This window comes from Marmota monax, unplaced genomic scaffold (assembly GCF_021218885.2).
Source record: "Marmota monax isolate L192 unplaced genomic scaffold, Marmota_monax_Labrador192_F-V1.1 WCK01_AAM20220418_F8-fsc00135, whole genome shotgun sequence".
NCBI lineage: Eukaryota > Metazoa > Chordata > Mammalia > Rodentia > Sciuridae > Marmota > Marmota monax.
Genome location: NW_026694339.1, coordinates 1,037,501 through 1,056,140, shown reverse-complemented (window position 1 = coordinate 1,056,140; position 18,640 = coordinate 1,037,501). Strand labels below are relative to the sequence as shown.

At 36.7% G+C, this 18,640-nt stretch overlaps 1 protein-coding gene and 1 long non-coding RNA gene across 4 annotated transcripts in view; one reads left to right on the top strand and one right to left on the bottom strand.

Moving 5' to 3' along the window:
• Positions 1-18,640, top strand: part of Elp4 (elongator acetyltransferase complex subunit 4) — a 257,694-nt gene that overhangs the window by 217,679 nt on the left and 21,375 nt on the right. Inside the window, exon 10 of one of the 3 annotated variants that reach the window (XM_058586494.1) lies at positions 16,300-16,539. The exons of the other annotated variants lie outside the window; for them this stretch is intronic. Within the exon in view, the coding sequence (XP_058442477.1) occupies positions 16,300-16,407 (108 nt within the window). The 3' untranslated portion in view covers positions 16,408-16,539. Of the gene's footprint in view, positions 1-16,299; positions 16,540-18,640 lie in introns of those variants that run through there. 3 annotated transcript variants of the gene reach the window in all.
• LOC131425058 (uncharacterized) overlaps positions 1-18,640 on the bottom strand; it is a 47,797-nt gene that overhangs the window by 23,216 nt on the left and 5,941 nt on the right. The window contains exons 2-3 of the long non-coding RNA XR_009228903.1: positions 6,188-6,246; positions 2,222-2,254 (exon numbers count right to left, since the gene is read on the bottom strand). This is a non-coding gene — a long non-coding RNA (uncharacterized LOC131425058). The remainder of the gene's footprint in view (positions 1-2,221; positions 2,255-6,187; positions 6,247-18,640) is intronic.

Genomic DNA, 18,640 nt, shown 5'->3' with positions numbered 1-18,640 from the left:
ATTGGGGTCACGTGACCACCACACCGGCAGGGCCTGATCCGGGCGTGGGATAAGGATCTGCTCTGCCCCTACTCGAGTTGGGGTGACGTGTGTACCACACTGGCAGGCCACTGGGCCTGACCCGCCAGGCTGTCACAGGTCTGTTTACCTTGCAAGCGCGAATGGCGGCTCTGCCCTGCCCCTCCTACCACGCCCATGTACTACTGGGTCGTGGGTCTGCCCACCTGGCGGGTGTGGGTGGCGGCTCCGCTCCGCCCCCTCTCCAATTGGGGTCACGCGGTCACCACGCTGGCGAGCCGCTGGGCCTGCTCCGGGGGCTGGCGGCGGCCCGGCTCCTTCCCTCGGGCTCGAGGACAAATTGAGGAGACTCGGGTGACTGAGCCTCACCCCCCTTACCAGGAGACCAACTGCTTATGTCACCGCTGGTATTGATGAAGATCTCTCCTCCACCGCTTTCTGCTGACATCAGATCTCTGCCATGTTGGTATCCTATGCGAATGGCAGCATTTCGTTCCCCTTGCCGGGCAACCCAAGCAATGGGTGAGTCCTGACCTGCCCTCAGCAGGACCCGGACCGAGACACAGTTTCCGCGGGCTCCTAGCCCCGGTCCAGGGAAGTTCCGGGAGCCGGAACTCGGCCGCTCCGTGCTCGGTGTAAGCTCCTATAAGTGTAAGCTCCAAGAAGCAGCCCCCGCGGGCTCAGTTCCGGGAGCCGGAATTCGGCCGCTTAGTGCTTGGTGTATGCTCTGATAGTAGCAGGGTCCAAGAAGCAGCCTCCGCGGGCTCCGCAGCCCTGAGCCAAGGCGGTTCCGGGACGGTTCCGGGAGCCGGAACTCGGCCGCTCTGTGCTCGGTGTAAGCTCCTATAAGTGTAAGCTCCAAGAAGCAGTCCCCGCGGGCTCAGTTCCGGGAGCTGGAATTCGGCTTCTTGGTGCTTCGTGTTTGCTCTGATATTAGCAGGGTCCAAGAAGCAGCCTCGGCAGGCTCCGCAGCCCGGAGCCAGGGCGGTTCCGGGACGGTTCCGGGAGCCGGAACTCGGCCGCCCCGCGCTCCGTGTTCACTCCGATAAGATCAGATTTTAAGAAGCCCCCAGGCGCTGAACCCTAGCAATCTGTCTGCAAGCCGCAGGCGAATTGCAGCCTGAAATTACCTTTTCTATGGCTGAATGAGCTGCGGTCAGTCAAAAACAGGTGTGGTGACGTCAGTTTACCAACATGGTGGCTGCTGGCCTCCTCTGTGGTCTGACCGGTGTGGAGAACCGAGATGGACCGCTTCCTTCCCCCGTCTCGAACCCAGAATTCAGCCCTGAGTGCGGTGCTTGCGCGTCTGGCAGAAACTGCAGCGCTGTAACCCTGCGTCTCTATCCCAGCGCGCCTTGCAGACTCTAGCCGCGGGGCGATTTGCTGAATAAGCAGTGTTACCCTCCGTGCGACAAACCTCTCGCGTTTGAGTCCCCGTAGCCGATCCTCATGCGATGGAAATCCTTCCTCCAGGTTCCGGCGCACCCCACTATTGCTGGAAATTCCTAACAAGATATCCTTTAGCCGTCCTGACTTGTCATACTCCCACACAGTGAAGCAGCACACGGGGGTAATGCACTCCCCTCGCCGCCATCTTCCCTCCCTCTGTTCCCATACATTCTTAAAGTAATGTAAAATGAGTGAAAATATTCAGCCACTGTGGAAAAGAGTATGGAAGTACCTCAAAAATTAAAAATAGAGCTTTCGTGTGATTTAATAATTCTACTTCTAGGAGTATTTTTCCAAAAGAAGAGAATTGAAAACAGAATCTCAAGGAGATACATGCACTAACATGTTCATTGCAGCATTATTCATGATAACCAAGAAAAAGAAGCAATCTGAATGGCTATCAACAGATGAATGAATAAAGAAATGTATTATAGACATACATGAGAATATTATTCAGCCTTTAAAAAGAAGGAAAGCCTGGGCTGGGGTTGTGGCTCAGTGGTAGAGCACTCACCTAGCATGGGTGAGGCACTGGGTTCGGTTTTCACCACCACATAAAGATGAATAAATAAAGGTATTGTTTCTATCTATAACCAAAAAATATTTAAATTAAATAAATAAATAAAAAGAAGGAAAGCCTACTGTATGCTACAACATGGATGAACCTTGAGTACATCATGCTAGATGAAACATTTAGCCACAGAAACACAATATTGCATGATTCTGCTCATATGAATATCAAAAATACACTCACCAGTGCAAAAAGTAGAATGATGCTTGCCAGGAACTGAGAGGAGGGAAAATGAGAAATTGCTGTTTTATAAATAGAGTTTCAGTCCTGAAAATTAAAGACTTCTAGAGATTTGTGGAAAACATTATTCTTATAATTAACAATACCGTACACTTAAAAATTAATCAAGAAGGTCGATCTTATAGTATGTGCTTTTACCAAAATTTTCTTAAGTATTTAATTGTTTTGATCTTATATGCCAACATCTTCATAACAAATTAAGAATGTTAGGTTGAGACAAGTTTGTATTGAAAAAGGCAACACTAATTAAAATATAATGAGATAGTAAAAATTCTCTAGGCCTAATGATTTATGGAAAATATGCACAACTATACTATGTTGAAATGCAGCTTTCACTATCTGCTTATATGTTTATTTTCAAAAATGTGAAATTACTATTTATTACAGATATCACAGGAATTTATTTTTTTTCTTCACCATGGAATTATTTATAGCACTTTATTTGTAATTTGTCCTATTTTAGGGGTATTTCAGGTTTGATTTTTACCATCCATGGTAGACACATTATAGAATTTGTTTTCTCAACACATACAATATGTTCACAATACTTCTGATCTTTCTTATTAGTATTTAAGGTTATAAACAGTGGGAAACTATTGTAAGTATAAATAATACTATAAGGATCTAGTAATTTACACTTACTAGGTTTTCACTTACTAGATTCTTCTAGTATTATTTATATAAACATTTTTAAATTTTACTAATAAGATTAATTTACAGAATCTCATTAAAATTTATGCTTTATTACCACTATTTTAAAATTGTGAAACCTATATGAGTTTTTAAAGAACAAATTTAAAATTTTAATAACTAGTAATATTCAAATACCACGTTTACCTACTAACATCTTGGGTTATATTTATCACATGCTATACCCACTACCCTCTCTACACAAAACAAATACATACTTTCCAGACTGCTAGCAAATCCACAGAATGTGTTTATCTGAACATTTGCTCAGAGTTCCTATTTGCTTAGTCATTATTACCCCTCATCCCAAGTCTGAAAATGAAAATGAAATTTTTTTTTCTTTCCCAATTCATTGACATAATTTACTCTGAACCTTCAAAACAGCAAAACTGGTTGCCAAAAGAAGCTTTAAGAAAGCCAGTGTTATACCCAGGAGCTATGCAGTTGAAAAAAATTTTGTAACCATCATTCTAAAATTTGTACTGAATTATCTGATTTGGCTTTCTATCCTAAAATTCATCAGATAATTTCCAGAACTGCAATTCATTTTCATTTGTGAGACCTGTATCTGTTACTGGAAAAAAGGTCTTTTTCCCCCTCTCAAGTTTTTCCAGTAATGTCTCCATGTACCATTAAACTGTTGGCACATTTTAGTCCCAGAGGATAGATTTTGTTTGGCATCCTGAGGAATTTTGATATATTTAAGAAGGTGAGAAGTACACATTGGCATCATTTAAACAACATAAGTCTAAACCCAATTGACTTTTACATGCCAAAGATGTGAAATGTGCCAACTGTTTAATAGTATGCAATAACTGTTTGACTGCATAAGTTGATTTCAGCAAAACAGTTTGGTGTATGCTTTATCCTAAATCATTTAGGTGCATTTAGTGTTATGATGCCTTAATAACAGAGGCAAGTTATCCATAAACAGATACAAATAATATTGAATTGTTAGTCATACTAGAGTTGAATAAAATATTAGAGAGTTGATTTGGTTTAAATAGCTTCTGTACTGCCAAAGATGTGAAATAGGAAAATAGAGTTTGAAGTTGACAATTGCAGGTAGTCTCTTATTTGTACTTTTAGTAAATTGGGGAAACATATTTCATTTTCACATTTTAAAATACATGTGCTGTTCTTTTTAACTCAACCGTGTGTTTGGGAAGTGGTGGGGAGGGAGTGGTTGGTGGGTTTTGCAAGCCTTGATTGAACAGATGAGCTTAGAAAGAGAAAGCTAAATATAATTTTCTCCGCTAAGGAGCTTGCAGTCAAATAGGGAAGAGAGACAGCACAAGTGCTACCTCTAATGCAAGCAGACAATCCTTGTGTTTTTAATATAGGTAACAAGCAAAAGATGGTATGGCATAAGAAAGTAAGAAAACTGGGGAAGAGGGTATTAGGAAGGGTTTCATGTAAGTAAATAGTTTAAAGAGTTTTCAAGAATGATCCCCATCACAGGGAACACAGAAAATAGAAGTAAGGAATAAGCCAAGAAATGTGTAGAGGGGAAATGAGGGAAATAGGTTTATTTTTATATTTGAAAAGGCAAATTTTTGTTATGAAACTGAGGGAATAGGACTAGATGAAATTTTATGGTATATATAATATATATATAGTAATTTTTATACTCATATTATTTTCATAAGATTCATGTTGGGTAACCTAGGGTTATCTCAAGATGATAGGTAGTCATCTTCCAGACAGCTACAACTGAGGTACTTTGAGAGGTAACATACCATTCTTGAGAAATGGGTCATCACTAGTAAGTTACTGTGGTCAGAGAAAAGCAGCAGTTGTTTTAAACAGGATCCCAAATAACATGTCACAAGGACAGATGCTCTAAATTAAATTAAGCTGCTCTTTGCTGAATGCTCCAGAGTATGTAACAACAGTAATTCCCTTATTCAGTGTTTATTAGTAATTTTTGTAAGTAACCTCAGAACCAGGTAATGAAAAGTAAAGTTGAAAGATCAGTTAGTATCAAGCCATGAAAGCCTGTTTAATATTTGGTGCCAAACAACTTTTCTATAAGACAAAGCATTTTGAAATTATATTTGGACTACATCAAAAAAAGAGCTTTTTAATAATATGTAAAACAGGATATTTTACAATTGTTGATTATAATTCCTTTTAGAGATAAGCAGCTGAATATAATTTATCTTTTTCTTCAATAGAAGATTTCTGTAGTGTATTCCCTGACTGTAATAGTTATTATTGTTAACCCTTCCTCTCATATGTCTGTTTCTCCACAGCAGAATAAACCAAGATCTAATAGCAGATTTCTGATTGACATTTACTTTAATGAACATTGAACTATGAATATCATCAGTGTCTTTCTTTATATATTGTGCTATCTTTTCTACCCTTTGTGATCTTACAGTATAGTAGAACAGAAAATGTGAGTAGATATGAGGCAATCATACATTATGAAGTATAAAATTGTGTGGAATAGGTGATGATTATAGCTTAGCAAGGAAAGGTCAATTAGGTCTAAAATAAGGAAGGTGCTAGGACCTGGCCAACTTTGAAGTGTGGCAAAATTACTATAAAGCCATTGAAAGATGAAGATCCTCTTGATAGAGAAAACACGTAAGGAGACATAAATGCTGGCATACAGGAAACAGTCCAGAAACCAACCTGACTGAGGGAAAGTTGGTACTGGGGAAAATAACTGAGATAGGGATGATTTGTAGAATGCCTTGAAAGCTGTAGAGGATATGAAGAACCATTGTGTGTTCTTGGCAATATCCTAAAAGCAGCATTTAACAAATATTTGTATAGAAAAAGTGTACAGGACACATTGGTGGGAGCAAAGAGTCAGGAATGCTATTCTTTTACATCTAAGGTTATGAAAGTATCAAAAATTCTAGTAAAAGTAAAGAAGAAAAGAGACACATAAAAGTCCTTTCCTCCAGGAACAGTGGCATATGCTTGAAATTCCGGCAGCTCAGTAGGCTGAGGCAGGAGGATTGCTAGTTCAAAGCCAGCCTCAGCAACTTAGCAAGGCCAAAGCAACTTAGTGAGACCTTGTCTATAAATATTTTTAAAAGGGTTAGGGATATGGCTCAGCGATTAAGTGCCCTGGGTTAAGTGCTAGTACAAAAAAAAAAAATCCTTCCAATAAGTCACTAGCAAAATAGACATAGAGACACAGATTACAGAGAAGAAAGAAAAATAAGATAAAAATGTAGCTGTTGATTTGGGAGTATAACTCACAGATAGAGCACTTCCCTAGTAGTTGCAAGGCCCAGGGTTTGATCCCCAATCCACAGCCCCTGCAAAAAAAAAAGAAAAGAAAGAAAAACCAGCTGTTATATATGGCCCTGTATAGTCATGTTAACTTTATTAAGAGATACTTCCCCCAGCAACTTGGACCTAAATCTTTTATACATGTCCACACAACTATTATTTCAAATTACTTCCTGTCGACTATTTCTAATTCTAACAAATGATCTTTTAAACATCCATTATTTAACTTCTATTTATACTCTATCATTGGAGTTTGGAGGCTTTTCCATGTATTTAAATTCTCTTTGTAGTGTAGGTTAAAAAGAAGAAAGGAATTATGAGTGAGAGGAAGGGCAGAGAGAAATGTTCAAAAAACTAAATGCATAAATTCAACCACATAGTAATTCCTATACCTAGAAAACAAAACTAAATAGATGCATTTATTGAATAGGTCAGGGCCATTTAATCTGCTGGATTTCGTCACCTTCTTTGAGTGTTGATGGCTTTTTTAACACTGGTAGAAGTACCTCCTGGAAGCAGATTGGTTGGTAGTTTACTCTCCCAGCTTTATTGCTGGATTCCAGGAAGGGAGTAGAGATTGGTGGTGGAAATCAGCCTCAATGTAGGTAGAATAGGCTTTCAATGGTTGCAGTAGAGCTTTTCTAGACTCTGGAGGAACTTTGTGGGGTTTTTCAGAACACCAGAGCCTCCAGAAAAAAAAACAGCTGCTTTCTTTCTAGTACTTAGATCACTTTCTCACTCAAAAGCACCTTTTTCTTCCTGTCACAGGGGTCTTTCCATCAGGCATCTGGAATGCAGAGGGTATTCAGAGGCCTTGATTGTCTTGCCCAGAGGTACAAATAGATCCAGATGAATGCACATGCTCCCCTTGTCCTGTTGCTCAGTTCACTTCCAGGTTTTCTACCATAAAAAGTGTTGTGTTCTGGGTTGGTATTTTTGTTTTACATTTTCTGCTTTCTATCTAATTCCTGAGCCCTGAAAGAATAAGAAATATATAATTTCTGATTTCTCCTTCCCAGCAAAATATCTTCCTAATGGCATGTTTCTTACAGGGCTCATTTAAATGTCTTTTGTGGTAAATTCTTTTGTCTTTATTTCCTGTGATTTTCCCTAACAGTTTAGCTCCAAGTGCACACTTAGTTTCCTGTATTTATGATTTACCCTTCCTTTCCCCACATTTAGGCAGACACACATTTAACTGAAATATGGAGAAAGAATATACCTTTTCTTAAAGATCTTCAATAAAAGAATTATTCAGCCTCCACTACATAATATCACAGTCAGTATCTTAACATATAAACTATATGGAATTTAAAAGGCTGAAAGAACCTAAGAAATTACCACATGCTAAACTTTTATTTTACATATGAAAAGATTAAGTCTTAGGTACCAGAGTAATATGTGCACTTTGATGACTTTCTAACTTACAAAAGTCAGTGGAAATTGACTTTGGCACCTATTTATAAAGTGTGTGTATCCAAGAACAAATCCCAAAGTCCTTTTAAGGGCTTAATTTATTTCAAGTACCAAATTTCTGCAGTATATCTAACACTCTTTCAAGTTATTAATTTCAAATTATATGTACAGTATTCTTTTCAACCATATGTCCTCTACTAGCTCTACTTTTTGGAAAATCTGAGAGAAGAGGGAGGAACCAAAACTTTAATGACAGGGAAGAAAAGACAGGAAACATAGTTTCCATTGATATTTATGCAGTGTGTGATGGGGAGCCATTATCTCTGTCAGAATGGCTGAACTTGGAAGAAGAGGAGAAAGACAGCATACCAGAGTTTGGCATTGAATAGACACTCAGTAAATATTGGGAGTGGGGGGGGTGTTTCTTTGTTTGCTTTTGCAGTACTGGGAATTGCCAGCCTGGACAACTTAGCAAGGCCCTGTCTCAAAATAAAAAATAAAAAGGGTCTGAGGATACAGCTCAGCAGTAGAACCCCACTGAGTTCAGTCACCCAGTACCCCCCTACACTGGGTTCACACACAAATGCATGTGGACACACACAAATTGATTAAGTAATCTATCACATCAATAGGCAAAAGAAGAAAAATTACATGATCATATTAATAGATGCAGAAAGTGCATTGACAAGATCCAAGACCCATTCATGATAAGTATTCATTGATTCTTCAATAATTTGTTATCATATGAAAAATATTTACTTAATTCACACACAAGCACAAAAATAATTCCCTGTTAGTTGAAAGGATTAAATGTGAAGAACCTAACTTTCAAGAATTGGGAAAAAGGTCTTTGACCATATTAGTCAGATAAAAAACACCATAAACTAAATAGGAAGTTAAGAACTTGTAATGCATATCACCAACAAATATTAACATACAGAATGAGTATCTCATTAAGAAAACTAGGATATGGTGATGTAAATTTGGTGTCAACATACCTTATATATAATCAGAGATATGATAAATTATGGTATAATGGTGTATTAAGAATTGTAATGCAAAAAAATAAATAAATAATGTAAAAAAGTAAAGAAGACTGAGGAGCATAATGGGCCAATGTGAATGTATAATTCACAGAAGAGGAAAAAAAAATGATTGTTACTGATAGGGAATATGCAACACTAAAATAACAATTCTCATGCCCTACCCACCAAATTTTCTAAAGTCTAGAAGTCAAGTAAGTTGAAGAAACAAGTAAGTTAGAGAAACAAGAATTTTCCTTTTTTGTTGTTAAATATATGTGATAATAGGGTATATTTTGACATATTATACACATATGGAGTATAATTTATTCTAATTACAATCCCATTCCTGTGGGTACATAATGTGGAGTTTCACTGGTTGTGTATTCATATATGAACTAGGAAAGTTATGTCCAACTCATTCTACTGTCTTTTCTATTCTCATTCCTCCTCCCTTCCCTTCATTCCCCTTTGTCTAATCCACTGAACTTCTATTCTTCCCTTCCCCCCTTATTGTGCGATACCATCTGCATAAGAACAGATCTCTCTGCATCAGAGAGAACATTTGGCCTTTGGTGTTTTTGGTTTGGCTTATTTCACTTAGCATGATAGTCGCCAGATCCATCCATTTACTATCAAAAGTAATGAAGTCATTCTTTTTTATGGCTGAGTAACTTTTCATTGTGTATATATACCACATTTTCTTATCCATTCATCTGTTAATTCCAAAGCTTAGCTATTTTGAATTGAAATGCTATAAATATTGATGTGGCTGCATCACTGTAGAATGCTGATTTTAAGTCCTTTGGGTATAAACCAAGGAGTGGGATAACTGGGTCAAATAGCAGTTCTATTCCAAGTTTTCTAAGGAATCTCCATGCTGCTTTGCAGAGTAATTGCACCAATTTGCAGTCCCAATGTATGAGTGAACCCTTTCCCCTACATCCTCGCCAACATTTATTGTTACTTGTATTCTTGACAATTGCCATTCTGACTGGAGTGAGATGGAATCTCAGTGTAGTGTTAATGTACATTTCTCTGATAGAGAAGTTGAACATTTTTTATATGTTTTTGACCATTCATATTTCTTCTTCTGTGAAGTGCCTGTACAGTTTCTTTGCCCATTTATTGACTGTGTTATTTGGGTTTGCGGGGGTTAAAATTTTTGAGTTCTTTATATATCCTAGAGGTGAATACTCTATCTGAGGTGCAGATGGTGAAGATTTTCTCCCATTGTGTAGGCTCTCTCTTCATATTCTTTATTGTTTCCTTTGTTGTGAAGAAGCTTTTTAGTTTGATACCATCCCATGTATTGATTCTTGGTTTTACTTCTTATGCTTTAGGAGCTTGTTGAGGAAGTCAGTGCCTAACCTGACATGATAGAAAGTTGGGCCTTCATTCTTCTGGTAGGTGCAGGGTCTCTGGTCTAATTACCTAGGTCTTTGATCCACTTTGAATTCAGTTTTTTGCAGAGTAAGAGATAGGTGTTCATTTTCATTCTGCTATATCTGGATTTCCATGAGAAACAGGAATTTTTATACAATACCAATAGGAATATAAGTTGCTACAACTACTTCTGAGAATAAGTTGTCAATATCTTACAAAATTGATACTGTGACTGTCCTTTAACCTAGAAATTCCACTTATGAATACATATTTTAGAAAAGCTGCAGTAATATACAAGAAGAAAAATTAAGGAATGTTGAATACAGCATTTCTTGAAGGACAGAAAATTTGAAAACACATATATCAACGCATATAAACGATAGAACAGAAAAAATAATGGTGTATATTCACGAAGTGGAACATTCCTACAGAGCAGTATAAAATAAAGGAGCCAAAACTTCATGAATCAATATGATAATTCTCCAGATCGTAATTTCATATGATATAGAACAAGTTGCAAAATAATACATGCATTTCATTTAAACAAACCTTTAAGCACATAAAATAATATTATATATTATTTATAGACACAGTAGTCCCAATTTATCCATAGGGATGTGTTCCAAGACCCTGTTGAATACCTAAAGCCATAGATAGTACCAAACCCTATAATGTAATTAATGCCTTTTTCATCTCAACTAAGCACTTATCATCACATTTTGTGGCCATAACTTTTGTAGTGTGAGGCACAACAGCAAAACTAGCATAAGTTTATTTTTCTTTTTTTTAATATTTATTTTATAGTTGGACACAATACCTTTATTTCACTCATTTATTTTTTTTTTATGTGGTGCTGAGGATCAAACCCAGGGTCCCGCACGTGTGAGACAAGCGCTCTACTGCTGAGCCACAACCCCAGCCCAAGTTTATTTTTCTTTATAGTAATATTCATTACTATACATATTAACAATTTCAACATATAATTTTTTTCCTTAAATCAAGAACTTTCATCTTTTCACTTAGGAAGCACTTTACGCTTCTCTTTGGCATATCCAAATTGCCAGCATCACTACTTGTGTGCTTTGGGCCATTATTAGATAAAATAAGAGTTACTTAAACATGAGTATTGTAATACTGCAATAGTTGGTCTGATACAATCAAGACAACTACTAAGTGACTATGGGGTGGGTCATGTGTACAGCATGCATATACTGGGCCAAGGGATAATTTGTGTCCAGGGTAAAATGGAGCAATATGGTGTGATATTTCTTCACCCCACTCAGAAGGGCATGCAGGTTAAAACTCAAGAGTTTTAAATTAAAAAAAAAAATTTAGTTGTAGATGGACACAATACCTTTATTTTATTTATTTATGTGGTGCTGTGGCTTGAACCCAGTGCCTCACACATGCTAGGCAAGTGCTCTGCCATCTACCACTGAGCTACAATTCCAGCCCATGAGTTTTAAATCTGCAATTTTTCATTTAGTATTTCCAACCACCGTTGACAATACATAATTGGAAGTAAAAACTGTGGGTGAGGGGATTATTAATACATATATTAAGTAAAGTCCATGAGAAAAACAAAGGTCAAATATGTTTATTACTTACCCCTGAAGGGAAAAGAATTAGTGGAGAAATGCACAAGGATCTTCACCACTGTTTTATTATGAATCAAGTGTGGTCAACTTTTAGAATATGATGAAATTTAGGGTGAATACATGGGTATTGCATTTAATATTTTATTTTCTGTGTTTTCTGTATGTTTAACACATTCCTATATAAATATACACATACACCAAATCTAGCCACTTTTCACCACCTCTACTGCTACAGTTATGATCCTAATCTCCATTATATTTTGCTTTCATTCATTTCTCACAAGGGAGCACTTGCTTAGCATGTATGTGGCCCTGGGTTCAATCCCCAGAAACCACCACCACTCCCCAAAAATAAAATTCTCATAAGAGCTCTGCAATAGCCTCCTAGTTTGAGTATCTACCCATTCGTTTGCTGTACACTCAGACTATAATCTGTTATTACAAAGCAAGTCAGATTATGATATGCTCCTGCTCAGAACACTCCAGTGGCTTCCCATCATAATTAAGACACTATTTACTATGGTTTACAAATATCGCGCCCACTTTCTGAACTCATTTCCTGTCACTTTCCCAGAGCCCATAGAGCTCCAATTGCCCTTACCTTCCTGCATTCTTACATCAGCAATTTGTCCTACTCCACCCCTATGTGCAGAAAACTATTTCTAGGTCATTTGCATTGCTCCCTCCTCTACTTCATTTAAGTCTCTAAATGGCCTCCTCAAACAGGCTTTCCCTCACCAAACTATCTTAAAATACCCTTTTCCAGGATTGTGAAAGAACAAGGCTGGCAACTCCCAGCCTCTCTGGCTTCTTGTCTGGCAATGTGATCTCTCGCTCTTGCAGGTTCTCCCAATATTGTGATGTTATCCTTCACCAGGACCAATCTGATGTCAGCACTGTGCCTTAGACTCTATACAACTATGACCTTAAAAAAAAAAAGTATTTTCTTTATTAAGTTAAAATACATTTTTAATTTAATAAAGAATATAATATTTAAAATATATCCATATATAAAGCAATGACAGTTCTATAACAATGACATTCCTAGGGCCAGATCTTGGCCTCTATGTACTATTTTCCAGTAAAGAAGACCAGGTCTTCTAGGAGAAGTACTTGATTGCTTGATTCCAGAGACGGAAGAGGGAAAATAATCAAATAAATTTAAAAATATGGAAGCAAAGAGGGAACTAGAGAATTACCATCAGGCAAACAAGATCTCTTGATGGATATGAAAATTAATGAGCAAAAATTTGATAAGAAACAGGATTTGCAAAGTTCAAAATATCTTGGCCAAGGTATTTGTCAATTACAAAGGGAAAGATAACAATTTTTCTTTGGAGAAATGTGATAGACACCAACTTAATGACATAGTCAAGGTAAACAGCACCAGCAATGGAACATTGCAGCATGGCTTCACGAACTGAGAAGTATACATCAGTTCTGTGGTAACCTTGCCAGAAATGTATAATTTCAATCATGAAAACATTTGAGACAAGCTCATATTAAGGAACATCCTACAAAATAACTAATCAGAGCTCTTCAGAAGTATCAAAGTCATTCATAAAAGACTAGGAAAAAGCCAGGTGACATGGCTTACACCTGTAATCCCAGTGACTCAAGAGGTTGAGGAAAGGGGATCACAAGTTTGAGGCCAACCTCATCAAGTTACTGAGACCCTCAGCAAAAGCCTGTCTCAAAGAAAAAGTTAAAAAGGATCGGAGAAGTGGTAAAGCATTCCTGAGTTCAATTCCCAGTACCAAAGGCCAGGAAAAATGAGGAATTGGGGGCTGGGGCTGTAGCTCAGTGATACAGCACTTGCCTAGCATACGTGAAGCACTGGGTTCAATCCTTAGCACCACATAAAAATAAACAAATAAAATAAAGACATGCTGTCTACCTACAACTACAAAAAAAACTTTAAAAAAACATGAGGAATTATTAAAAACTAGTGGAGACTATGGAGAAATAGTAAGTAAATGCCAGTAAGAACCTAGAATAAGAAAAGGATATTGGTACCTACAATAATATTTGGCACCTGGTAGAACTTTAATATTGAGTTGGTATGTCTCTTCGTCCATCCATCCACCCACCTATCTATCCATCTCTTTGTTAGTTGCCTGTTCTGTTCTCAGCAAGTCTTCCTCTCTTTTAATACCTGGTTCCTTGTGGAGACTAGAAGAGAAATGATGCCAGCAACATAATAGCAACTTTCTTATAAACCAGGTATGAATTTCCTTTCATATCAAGGAGAAGATTTTATTTTGAAAGAGTAAATATTGAAGGATATGAGAAAATTATTAAGAAGAACCACAAGTGCTCACAGGTGGAAGTAACAGAGCCCCACACTTTGGAGAATGGGATCTCATTTTCCCTTGCCTGGATTGCTGCACAGGCCTCCTAACTGCTCTCCCTGCTTCCAGTGTTTCCCCTCCCTCCAGGCACAAGAATGACATCAATATAGCCAGAGAAACATGTTCAGGGAAGAAATCTGATCATCTCATTTCCCATGATTGAAAAGTTCACTGACTCACCACTGCTTTAAGAAGGAAAGCCCTACCTATTCTGTGCCTGCCTGCTTCTCCATTCTTATCTTTGACTGTTTTCTTGTACAAGCCATAATCTCCAGCCATCGCAAACAACCCAGACTGTCATACCCCTTTTCAATTTTGCATTTGCTGTTCATTTTCTACTCCTAGGACTCTAACTTCCTGTCTAACTTGTCTTTTAAATTAAACTGGAATAGAACCTCAGTCTTTCCCCTCAGGGTTCTTGCAGCACCTTCTTGAGGACAAGGACTCATTGCTTTTCCAGCTAGCTATTGTTTTATATAGAGGTAGGTGCTCCATAAAGAAAGGAGAGAAAGAAAAAGGAAAGAAGAGATCTCTTACATAAGTATTAAGCAAATCAATTCTTTCCTAACTCATCTCTTTCTATACTTCTGTGATTTCAAGTTCTTGTATATTTATATAATTCATTTTTTATAATATATTTATCTGACCTGATCTCTGCTTGTCCTTTGACATAGATGAAAATTAAATATCCATTAACTGAGGAGGAATATTTTAAAAACTGCCTACTGTGACATAAACAATTATTGAAGAAGATACTACTAAGACAGGCAAGATTATGAATACTTGCTTCATTTTAGCCATCAGTAAATCTGATATATCTGGATCTTTCAGCTTGACAATATCAGTGTTTTGGGAAAAGAAAAATCTAGGGAAATCTAGAAAGATCACCAAAAAGTGTGTTTTGAAACAATGTGGGCTGTCCTCAGCAACAACACAAAATCAAAATCTGCTTTTCTGTGTATTTGATTTGTTTCCTTTTTATTATTGCCAAGTAGTTTACTTAGTATTTATTTGCTATATCCAGGGTATGGAAAGCCTCGGGGTTAAATAAATAAATAAAGCCCTGGGTTTGGGGTCAACCTTAAGAAAAAAATTTCTAAGGAAAATAAGGGAATGTAAAACTAATGAAAGAAGAAGGATCCCAGTTATATTTTTACCTCACTGATTTCTTTCCAAATCAGACCACAGATTTTTTTTTTCACATCTACCATGCCAAGCATGGTATTTTTAGTAACAGTAGTACAGAGCAGCAGCCTGTCGTTTGGGAGCTGACAAATAAGCATACTGCTCCTCTTACACACAATATGCTGCACATCTTTATCTCCACTCATCCTCACAGAAGCTCTTCAGCTTTCCATGTTCCTTTAAGGAGATGACAAGGAGCACTGGTTAATAAGCTCTTGGGGTTATTCAGTATCCCTCTTCAGTGCTCATTTTCTAAAGTTGAAAACACTCGTGCATGTGCACACATGCACACTAAACTTTGTCAGAGGTGAAGTACTTCCAAATGCCACTTGACTGTGATTAAAAGAATCCTGGTCTGATAGGACTCATACACAAGATGCCGGGCCTGTTTGCTCAAATATTGGTTCTAAGAAAAGGAAATATCTTGGGGGGAAAAAAAAGAAAAGAAAAAGAAAAATGGCTCATAGAAGTGGAGGCGACAGTTTATTATATTCTATATTAATGTTTTCTGGCTATTCCATTTTAAAAGAGAAATGTATCAGAATTTTGCATTATAGAATATATACTAGGAAAGAATCTATCATTTCTTTGTCTTTAGAAAAGAAATAAAAGTCTGTTTGACTTATTGCCTTGAGTTTCTAGTTTACAGATACCTCTTTTCGTCTTCCCAGTCATAATTTTCTAAAATAGTTCAGGACAGTATTCAATTTCTAAAACAACAATTTCTAAAATTGTTCAGGACAATTTTATATTTAATGTCATTGGTAAATTTTACATATTAAGTCCAAGTCAAACTATGATTGACATCATTATTTTACGATACGATTTTGAAAGTCCTCTAACACAACTTAAAGTTACTCAACTCATTATTCACCTTCTAATTTCAGAGGGCATTAGCAACTTCATCCCACAGTTGAGTTTCCTATTCCTAGGTAAATTCCTCAAAGATTTATTATAATATCCCAGTCTATAATTTAGTTTTTGGATCATACACGCATTCATTTGCTATTCTAGCAATTGTGTTGGTTGCATTGTATAGTAATACGTTGAGGAGTTTTCTTTTTTTTTTTTTTTTAAAGAGAGAGAGAGAGAGAGAGAGAATTTCAATATTTATTTTTCAGTTTTCGGCGGACACAACATCTTTGTATGTGGTGCTAAGGATCGAACCCGGGACGCACGCATGCCAGGCGAGCGCGCTACTGCTTGAGCCACATCCCCAGCCCCGTTGAGGAGTTTTCAACAGTAGTTGAAATCATTTAGATAGACTTCAGAACTTAAAACTTTAAGTCCAAGTTCTGGATATTAATTGCACTGTGAGATTCAACTAGACTAGACCATTATTACCACAGAAGTTATCAACCTAGAATGTGCTATGCTTTTGTATTTTTTTTAATCCAGCACAAATTTTGTCAGGTAGTGTTTGTCAAGATATTGTACAAACCTCACTTCTTGCTAAAACATTTAGATGAAATGATTAAGCTTTGATTTTCATTCTGTTGTTAATGATATGTTGGCAAGGATGGGAAACTTTTTAATAAAAAAATAACACTTCAAGATATTAAATAACAAATTCATGTCATATCATATAACATATCTAGTTGTCATTACTGGATATAAGCTTGTGGCTTACTTTCATCCATTATTCTGTCCAATGAAGATTAACAAAATTGTTTAACATTTGTTTGTTTCAATGACTATGCTTAGAACTGATAATATATTCTGTTGCCTATAAAATAACCAGCAAAAATACATTTTTCCTAGAATACCCACATAATATACATTATTCATGTGCCAGTAGCATTGTTTTTCATGTAATATACTATACTTTTTCAGTGGCTTCAAATTATTAGCCTGAGTAGTTTTTATTTATTTGCTTCAGTACTTGTAACAAGTCATCAGAGATAGCGATAAACCTGATTGCCATCATTAAGTGATATGTGTCTTAGGTCCACCTTCCTTGGGATGGACTGTCTTGTCACCTAAACTCCCAACAAACTGCATATCAACTTTCTTAGTACTAGAGAAAAAGAATCTGCCCTGTGTACATAGACACTAGAAAAAATTGAAGTTTCAACTGAACAATCTCTCATCAATTTGTTCTGCTTTGTCCAAATGACACAACTTTGAAAACTCATGTCACCACATTACATGTAACCTTGATATTCTAGGTCTGAAGGGGAATATTCCTTTTCTCCTGTGAGTTGCATGATCTTTTCAGGATGCCTCTATTCCTTGAAAGAAAATTGCTCTAAATCCTAAGCTTAATTGGTTGGATTATGTTTTACTACTGTCATTTCATATTTCATGCTTTGGCAAGTCATTTCCCTTAAATACAAGTATATATTAGTTTAAGTACACTAGATGTTTTTTTAATATGGATTTATAAAAACATGAGGAGAGGATATTTATACTTCAAAAGAGTTTTTCACTTTATACAAAATTCACAAATAATTTTTTTAGGAATTAAACTACCTGTAAAGCCCTGTACTTAGGTGGCTTCCTTAAATGTAACAGACGATTCTAAAGGCAAACTAACTGAAAATTATTATGACTCATTTTTTTAACTTGATTATATCATAATTATTATATTAGGACCCTGACATCTTTTTACCAAAGTGTTGTATGCTTTTGAATAATCAGATATGATACTTTTTTAGTCCAAAAATGTCATAATTCACAACCATTTTCAAACAAGTTGACTTAAGATTTTCCAATAACTGTGCTTGCCTGAGGGTGGGGAATTACATAACATAACAGTTTTTAAAATATTTTATGAACCCTATTTTTTGACTCTATATTTTATGTACTCTCTTAGGAATTAAGCCATATGTTCTACCCTTATATAATAGATTAGGTACCAACTTTTAAGATATTTTATCAGCTGAAAAGCTACTAAAATGCTACTTAGAATAATAAAGTTGATCATTCAGATTTTTTTGCTTGTTTTTGATAAAATTATACATCCAAAATTTAACTTCAATATTTTAAGTTGCAGAAATGCAAACAGAAAGAGTAGTGATTATACACTTTCTCACTGGAATAAAATTCCAACCTGTTATGTAGACACCAATAACTATATAAAATCTCTAGAGTTAGAAATGAATATTTATGAAACCAAGAAATGTGGATGTAAATGTATATATTCCAGTAACAAGGGAAATAAAGGATAGAGATAGAAGGGAGAAATGCTAATAGGAAGATATATCAAAGAAAATTGAAATGAGAACATAAGTCACTTAGAAAGATATTAAGGAAAATGATTTATTAAGCTAAACAAATAAGAAGTATCTTAGAAAATAAGGACAGTTGGCATGTATGTAGGTGTGGTCTTGGGACTTTGCCACCCAGACCAGGGATTTGGGCTGTGGGGAAGGATGATGACCATCTGCTCCAAGTGACTCCTACTGGCTGATACACAGAGCTCAGTTGGCATCAGTCTCAGAGGAGACTGCCAGCCTTCCG